Raw genomic sequence first — 9,014 nt, 5'->3', positions numbered from 1 at the left:
CAAACAACCTGTCGCTATGACATGTACTGACCACCAGGGGATGTGTACAGAACATGGCAGGCATTGGCTGCGGCGGGATGGTGGAGCAGGTGAGTGGGGGGGATGCCAGACCAAGGTGAGGCACTGGTCGCTATCCCTGGGATGAGCCTCTGGTAGTTACTGAAAATTTTTGCTCCCGCGTGCCACGGTCCCACCCGGCGTTCACACCTGCTGTCTGCACCGGTCCCACTTGCATCCACAGCTGGCACCATCAGCAGATGCGAGTGGAGGCTGCTGGCCCTGATTGCCCTTGAGGGCTTCTCCACCTCCCCTGCTCCTGAGGGGTGATTGAGGCAGCAGCCTCCACCCGCACCCGCTGACAGCACCAGCCCCACTCACACCGCTGCTGTTGCCGGCCCGAATCGCTCCACGCAGTCAGCGGATGTGAGCGGGGCCAGTGCCATCAGCGCATGGGAACGGTGGCGGCGGGAGCGGGGCTGCTGGCAGACAAAGGATCAGGGGCCACAGCGGTGGGGGTGTGGAGGATGAGCCAAGACCCACCCCTTGTGCCTGCTGCAGCCTCATGGCCCACAGTTCCTTCCAAGGTGCATGAATTTGTGCACCTGCCCCCTCGTATTCTATGATGTTTGCACAATGATGAAATTGCCTAATGATACATTTCTCAAAATGTATTACTGCTATTAAGGGACACATGACTGGATAATTCCAGTTAATCACTAAATGAATTTTTTTAATGCAATGAGTAATGTGTCACTAATAGGTGCAATGCCAGTGTAAATATTACAGTACAATTAATAATTTTAAAATGTAATAAAACTCATCCTGAAAAAATTCAATATATTGCACAATAATTTTAAGCTGCTACTTCAAATAGCATTTGATTTTAAGGTTATAGTAAATTCAGAAAATATATAATTAAAAATAGTTTTAGTTTTATTGACAGATTGTGGATAGCTTCTTTTAATTGATAATTTGAGTTTTTAATCATATTTAATATATAAAAAAGTAATTTAAACTCAGTTCTCAAATAATTAATTCTGAACCAAATTTTTTTTCATATTTTGCAGTTGAAAGTTCTAATGTTGCTATATTAAGGACAGAAAATTGTTTAAAATACGCATCTTTGAAGAAAATAATATATTAAAGTAAAATCACACAAGAACACATCAAACCATTCTTTTTCAGATGTTTAATTTTAACTAATGAATTTTAAATGAGGAATATAATAGCAACCAAATCTTTGCTTATTTTCAAAGCACAAACTATTTTTTGTAACTTGGAGGTGAAATAAATTCTTTTCACCATAGCAATGCTTTCACACTTTTTATGGTCTTTCTTTTTCCTTTTGTATTTTTTTTCCTTGTTTTCTTCACCAGTTTAACAAGTCACTTCTAGGTTGGCTAAAGAGCAATTTTAGCACAATAATGCTTCAACTTGCAAGGAAGAACACCTTTATTGAGTTGATAGAACTCCACCAGCTGGATTAGATCCGTAAACTTTGTGTGGCCATCATCCAAGGTGTGGAACATCTGACCGTCATCTTCCACCTACAGGAAGAAACATAACAAACTGGTAAGAAGGGCAAAATATGCAGGAAAATCACATTCCATTGCATAATGTGTCTTTATATAGGCCAAAATTAACAAATTTATAAAACTAAAGGACAGTGAAAAAAATGTTATGGCACACCTACTTTTTTTTGTAATTTCACGTGCATTTAAAGGAAATATCATTTGATCATAGAATAAGCAATGTGGCTGTACTTCATGCAGTATTCTGTAATTGGAATAGTATGACTATTCTGAATCAATATACAGTGAGAAATCTGCACTATTCAATCTATTAATGATCCCACTTACGGATATTAATTTCTATTTCTAAATGTTGTCTACTGAACAGGCTCACTTAGTACATTAAAAATGAATATTCACACAATTTGTATCTGTAAATTGATTCTGAAGCAAACATTATGTTAATGGGATGACAGTGATATTTTTTTTCTTTAGTCAGTGTGATCTTCTGGCATTAAGCAATTCATACTATCCAGGGACATCATTCACATAATCAATGACGTAGGAAAGATACTTCATATAGACTTTGGATAATTCCAAAAAGAACCACTCAAAAGGAAACAGTAATTTAGCAATTCATGTAACACTTTCCTGAAAGTAGAATAATTCTCTATTGCATACTACCTGGTTCCAATATACAGATCACATGCATACACACATACATACACACATTCACATACACACACACACAGGCAATAAAAACTCCAAAGCAGAATTACAAAAACATTTTAAATGTGCTCAGAATAGTTTAAATGATCTCCAGTTCTACAGCACCTACGTATCCATCCACAATGATTAAAAACAAAACTACAAAAATAACAAAACACAAAAAAACATTTGGGGATCAGAGAGAAGGGCTTTAAAATAATGGTTTGTAAAGAATCACCAGCAGAAGTTAGGAAAGAATCTTTAGTGGCCTTTTAACAACAGGTGGCAGTAGGCCTATACAAAATTGCTAAATTGTATTTCATGGGAAAAAGAAAATTTAATTTTTACAATTCCTGTATTTCTTATATAAATTCAGACTCATAAAACCATTTATGCCAACCTTAACTCTAGTCAAAGCACAAGCTCCCAAATTATATTTAATAAAAGGACTAAAGAAACCCAAAGTTTCTGAAAGCTTATGCATTAAAATCATCTCTAATATAGGAATGTGAAATCACAAAATACTTACTGGTAGGATTTGAAAGTGCTTTATTTTTTGTGCATGACTCATTGACAGTACGAAAGTTCTAGGGTTACTCTGACTATCCCGCACCAAAAAAACTCTAAAGAGAGAGAAAGAATTTCAGTATGTTTCTACATTTACTTATGGTTTTCATATAAATACAGCATGTACAGAATCTAGAAAATATATACATAAATGCAGCCAGAGTTTTCTTTCATTGTCTATTCAATGATGGGATTATCCAACCTGGTAAATGATCTGGTATTAACATTACTTTCAACTGTAAAACTGTCATTAGTGCTAATTTTAAAAGGATAACTATAGAGCCCACTTGTCAGATTGTTTGCTCTCAATAACCAATGTAATGCTATCATGGTATCAATAATTAGTGTTGTGTCCTTTTTTCCACTGGGAATTTGGGTATTTACATGTAACTGTTTTGTACAGAGAATGAATGGGGCATTAGCATATTTTCATTTTAAGTTCTGGGTCATAATAGGTCCTGAAAGAGAAAATTATTTAAAATGAAATAATTTTTTTTAAATGAAATAATTTTTAACCTCCTCCTCTGGACTCCCTCTTTTCTTTTGTTTCTGGTTCCTACTGTTACATTTACAACAGAAAGTGAGAAATGAATATATTCTAAAAAAAAAAAAAAAAATTAATCCAGAAATCATTTATTGAATGTTTGAGCATAATATTTTAAGATAAAGAAACACCCAAAGAACATGTACTTTGACCTTGAAGAATGCATCAGAAAAGACTTTATAATGTCAGGCTATAAAAGCAAGACATGAAGTAATATCCTAAGAGAAAAGTGTTACCTGGAATGGATTTATACTCACTGGCAATACAGTGCAAAACCAGCTTTGTATTTCTTATTGGCACACAGACTGAGCAACCAGTCCCCACTGGTGGCTCCAGTCCTAATCTCAGTGTGCTCAGGCAAAGAGGCAGCCACATTTGAGACATCATAGATCTCTGATGAGATTATCCATGTTATCTATGCTGTGTGAGATTCTGACATTGTATCACTGGGAGATGGGACTAAAGGGAGTTTCACTGTGAGTCCCTCCCCATTCCCCAATAAATCACCACTGCCACCTAGTGGATTATCTGGCAGCAGCACATCTTTCCAAAGCGTTAATTAAAAAAAACAACACATTTTTTTTAAATTAAAAATACAAAGATACTATAATCTTTATGCAATTATTTCTTTCAATTTACAAAAACTGGGTTCAGAAATAAGGGAAATTATAATCTCACAAAACATTTTATCTGTTCTCTGTGGTTTATTTATTTTCTTGGTCTCATCAGATAGTAATTCTGCTGACTGTCCAAATTTATATCTAACAAGACCATGTTCCACGCAGGGAAGCATATTAAAATCTTTTCTTATTTAGAGTCTAGTGGAATTCTGACTTGCTATTAATAATCTTCCATGTGAAGATGCATTTTTATCCAAATGTCAGTATTAAATCACCTTGAAATCTTGTCATCATCTTAAGCCAACCATTGAAAGATATAAGATCCCGTCACCCCTTCTTTAAATTGATGTTGGTTTCATTTATCATCCAAACCTCAACACAACCTCATTAATTTGTATTGCATTTGGGAAGAGAATTTAGCCAGTATTATAGGAAGTATCTGAAATACTTTGAGAAAAGGAAAATTCTTTAAATTATCAATCATTCATAATACATTTTATATTTCTACTATATCTCCCGTAGTACCCCACTAAAAGATAACATGAGAAACAGTCAAGAAGTACTCTTATTGGTTTATATTACTTTTAATAAAAGCTTCTAAAATTTAGAGAAAAAATTGGAATATAAATAGAAAGAAAAAAAAGACCATCTAAATATATAAGCAACTTTCTACTTAACATACCCTGCATCAAACTTTAATATTAGTGATCATTATTTAAGAAAGTATTAAATCAGCTTCACTTATGCACAAATAGTAAGCACACACAATGGAACAGGCATTCTATAGATATTGCTAGGATACATTGGCAACCATCCTTATAGAACACAGTCCCTTCTGTTTCAATAAGCTGAAGTCAAAAATCTTTGTGTTGTTGAATAAGTAATTATTGGCTGTAGCAGAAATCAAAATCATGACCATTCGCCTGGCCAGTGTGGCTCAGTGGTTGAGTATTGACCTATGAACTAGGATGCCACCCATTCAATTTCTCGTCAGGGCACATGCTGGGTTGTGAGTTCAATCAGTAAGGGACGTGCAGGAGGCAGCTGATCAATGATTCTCTCTTATCATTGATGTTTCTATCTCTGCCTCTCCTTTTCTCTCTCTGAAATCAATAAAAATATATATGGTCCTAGCTGGTTTGGCTCAGTGGATAGTGTCGGCCTGCGGACTGAAGGATCCTGGGTTTGATTCTGGTCAAGGGCACATGCTCAGGTTGTAGACTCAATATCCAGTAGGGCGCGTTCAGGAGGCAGTGGATCAATGATTCTCTCTCATCATTGATGTTTCTATCTCTCCCTCTCCCTCTCCCTCTCCCTCTCCCTCTCCCTCTCCTTTCCTCTCTAAAATTAATAAAAATATATTTAAAATAATACATATTTTTCTTTTTTTTAAAATCACGACCATTCAAAATCAAACGTACCCATCCACAGGTCCTTGCTGAATGATCAACCGCTGAGCTTCATCTCTAGAAATCCTGTGGTGAAACCACGGCTGGGACCTGTGAATAACTGAAGAAACAGAGGGAGGGAATACAAAGCTCTGCATGAAAGGATCGCAGTTTAATGATATAAACTCTCCACCATGGCCCCTCAGTGACTATGCCTGAATGCCCTCCCGTGCAGTCCCAGTGCAGATGCAGACATACCCATGCTTATGGCGGAGCTCTGTGAAGAGGCCTTGGGGCTGCCATGGTTGCCCAGGCGTAAGCACGCTTTTTTCTGCACAAAGAAGGGAAAAACACATTTCAACTTTCTGGGTAAAACAAACTGAAATCGTCAATGATTTTAAAGAACATGAACCGATTTGTACCCTCCATGCGAGTCCTTCTTCAACTGCAACTGAAAGGGCTTCCGTGGGATTGTCTATAACTCTGCTCTTCTGGCCCGAGAAGTCCATTGCTACCAGGGAGTTCTCTGATATACTTCTCTGGAAAAGAAAAGAAAACATTTGTTTTTACCAGGAAAATATATTTGAAGTTATCTTACAGTGTTTTGCTGGCAATAGGTTTTCATTCTAGGATGTGGTTCCAAAGGTGGCTAGCAAGAAATCAAAATGTTAAAAATACATATTCAAGATAAAACAATGCTATAAGATAGTTTGGTTAAATAAGTTATACAGTATTGGGTAAGGTCATTGAATTAAGTGCTGAGTAAAGGAATTAAAGGCTTTCAACGTAAGTATGGTTTCTCCTAAAACAACCCTCTCTTCATATTTTCTACTAAAACAGGAAAACACCAATTTAGAAATGAATTTTTAGCCCTTCCTGTAAAAATATCCATTACTTCCAAACTCATCTCCCTATTGTGCTTTGACAATTATCATTTAAATATCAAATCTAGCTACTTATGAAACAGCTATATGTTATGATTCAAGATACGATAAAACTATAACAAATTGACTTATATCACTTCTTTAGAAAAATAGTGCTATTTTTATAACTGTCTGTATTTTATTTTTTAATATATTTTTATTGATCTCAGAAAGAGAAAGGGAGATGTGAGATAGATAGAAACATCAACGGTGAGAATCATTGTTCAGCTGCCTCCTGCATGCCTCCTACCTGGGGATTGAGCTTGCAAGGGGGCATGCGCTCTGATCAGGAATGGAACAGGTGGCCTCCTAGTTCATGGGTCAATACTCAACCACTGAGCCACACTGGACGGGCAATAGTGCTCATTTTATAATAGAACTAAAAGATGTATTTAAGTTTATCATCTCAAATTTCATCTAACGTAGAAAATAAAATTTTGTAAAATAATTCAGATAACTCCATATTATTAAATTTTATTTGATTTAATATTATGAATAACGTTTCATTTAGTGAGGATAAATATGGCAAAATGAGAGCTGCAAAAATAGGTCAATGACAAAAGAACTGATATAACAAGAAGACATTTTTTAAACAAATAATAATATCTTGCTGATTATTTTTTGTCAGTTACTTTTTGTATTTGTATTATTCTGAACATGAACTAAATATCCAAAACCTGGACTTTATTTATACCTTTTGTTTGTTTAGGGCTCTACTTCACAACCATCTTTTTAAAAGTATGCCACCCCACATCGTGCATCTTTAAAAAAAAAGACAATTGTCAAAATCTCCAGTTAAGAGTGTCACTCAGGCCGAGACCGGTTTGGCTCAGTGGATAGAGCGTCGGCCTGCGGACTGAAAGGTCCCGGGTTCGATTCCGGTCGGGGGCATGTACCTGGGTTGCGGGCATATCCCCAGTGGGGGACGTGCAGGAGGCAGCTGGTCGATGTTTCTCTCTCATCGATGTTTCTGACTCTCTATCTCTCTCCCTTCCTCTCTGTAAAAAATCAGTGGAATATATTTAAAGAAAAAAAAAAAAAAAAAAGAGTGTCACTCAGTTTTTAAGAATTAAAACTCGGCAAAAGAGCCTGGCCGGTGTGGCTCAGTTGGTTGCGTGTCCTCCTGTGCAACAGAAGGTTAATGGTTCAATTCCCGATCAGGCCACATGCCTGGTTTCAGGCCGGATCCCCAGGAGGGGGTGTGCAGAAGGCAGCCGATTGATGTTTCCCCTCATACACGGATATATCTCTTTCTCTTTCCCTTTCCCTTCCTCCCTCTCTAAAAATCAATTTTAAAAATATTGTTTACAAAGTTCTCTTTTTAAAAAAATGTATATTTTTATTGATTTCAGAGAGGAAGGAAGAGGGACAGAGAGATAGAAACATCAATGATGAGAGAGAATCATTGATCCGCTGCCTCCTTCATGCCCTCAACTGGGGGATCGAGTCTGCAACCTGAGCATGTGCCCTTGACCGGAATCTAGCCTGGGACCCTTCAGTCCGCAGGCCAATGTTCTATCCACTGAGCCAAATCACTTTTTTAAAAATAACCTTTCTTTTTTTATTTTAAATCTTTATTGTTGAAAATATTACATATGTCCCCCCCATTGACCCTTTCTAGCCTGCCCCCACACCTTGCCCCAGACCTTCACCTATTGCCTGTGTCCATGTGTTATGCATATATGGTTGAGTTCACTTTTAAAAATATAAAATAAAACTCTCCAAAAGAAAAAAAAAACATTCAGAAACAGCATGGGGGGAAAACCAAGATGGCGGCATAGGTAAACACCAGAGTTAGCTGCCTCGAACAACCACTTCACAAATACAACTAAAAGACGGAACGGACATCACCCAGAACCACAGGAAAGCTGGCTGAGGGGAAACTCTTCAACTAGAAGGAAAGAGAATATCATACCCAGACTCAGAGGAGGTGCAGTGCGGAAAATACAAAGGTGCGGAGGTGCGCGCGGAGCGGGCTGGTAGCTGAGGGCGCAGTTGTCGTTTTCAATCGGTTGTCGTTTTCAATCGGGAGGGAGTCTCACATTCTGAGATCCAGTTCTGGGCAAGTCTCTAGGGACCCAGACTCAAACGGGAGAAGCGGGAATGTCTAGCATCGGTTGGAACGCGAGGGCAGCTTTCTCTCCGAGGTTTGCAGCGCTTGCTGGGACTCTGAGAGGCAGAGCCTCTGGGGATGGGACTGAGAGCAGCCATAACTGCTCCCTCCGCCCGCGCTGTTGATCCCCTGCGACCCGCCCTGTCCAAGCCCTGCGCAGAGCCATTTGCTGGATAGCCTCAGGCAAAGGCTAGATTAGCACCTCCACAGAGGACAGAAGTTTTCCCACTGCAGACACAGCTGATTCTCACAGCCAGTTAGCCTGGAGGTCAAATCACCCCTGGTATTGCCGACAATCAAGGCTTAACTACAAGACTGCCCACAAAGACCACTAGGGGGAGGACCAAGAAAACATAAAAAAATGTGGAGACAAAGAAACAGGACAAAACTGTCAATGGAGAATATTGAATTCAGAACCACACTTTTAAGGTCTCTCAAGAACTGTCTAGAAGCCGCCGATAAAGTTATTGAGATCCTCAAGAAATCTAATGAGACCCTCGATATTATGATAAAGAACCAACTAGAAATTAAGCATACACGGACTGAAATAACGAATATTATACAGACTCCCAACAGCAGACCAGAGGAGCACAAGAATCAAGGCAAAGATTTGAAATGCGAAGAAGCAAAAAACACCCAA

The 9,014-nt window shown here is 38.3% G+C and overlaps 1 protein-coding gene across 5 annotated transcripts in view; it reads right to left on the bottom strand.

Annotated features, from left to right (window-relative positions):
- Nucleotides 1-1,174: 1,174 nt before the first annotated feature.
- GRB14 (growth factor receptor bound protein 14) overlaps nucleotides 1,175-9,014 on the bottom strand; it is a 110,371-nt gene continuing 102,531 nt past the window's right edge. For 4 of the 5 annotated variants that reach the window (XM_036320126.1, XM_036320127.1, XM_036320128.1 and 1 more), the window contains 5 exons: nucleotides 5,761-5,877; nucleotides 5,597-5,669; nucleotides 5,372-5,459; nucleotides 2,749-2,842; nucleotides 1,175-1,547 (listed from right to left, as the gene is read on the bottom strand). In XM_036320126.1, the coding sequence (XP_036176019.1) occupies nucleotides 1,401-1,547; nucleotides 2,749-2,842; nucleotides 5,372-5,459; nucleotides 5,597-5,669; nucleotides 5,761-5,877 (519 nt within the window). In that variant the 3' untranslated portion in view covers nucleotides 1,175-1,400. Of the gene's footprint in view, nucleotides 1,548-2,748; nucleotides 2,843-4,225; nucleotides 4,398-5,371; nucleotides 5,460-5,596; nucleotides 5,670-5,760; nucleotides 5,878-9,014 lie in introns of all 5 variants that reach the window. The other variant, XR_004969458.1, reaches the window with a different exon arrangement.

This window comes from Myotis myotis, unplaced genomic scaffold, assembly GCF_014108235.1.
Source record: "Myotis myotis isolate mMyoMyo1 unplaced genomic scaffold, mMyoMyo1.p scaffold_m19_p_8, whole genome shotgun sequence".
Classification (NCBI taxonomy): domain Eukaryota; kingdom Metazoa; phylum Chordata; class Mammalia; order Chiroptera; family Vespertilionidae; genus Myotis; species Myotis myotis.
This window is presented reverse-complemented; position numbering and strand designations above follow the sequence as displayed.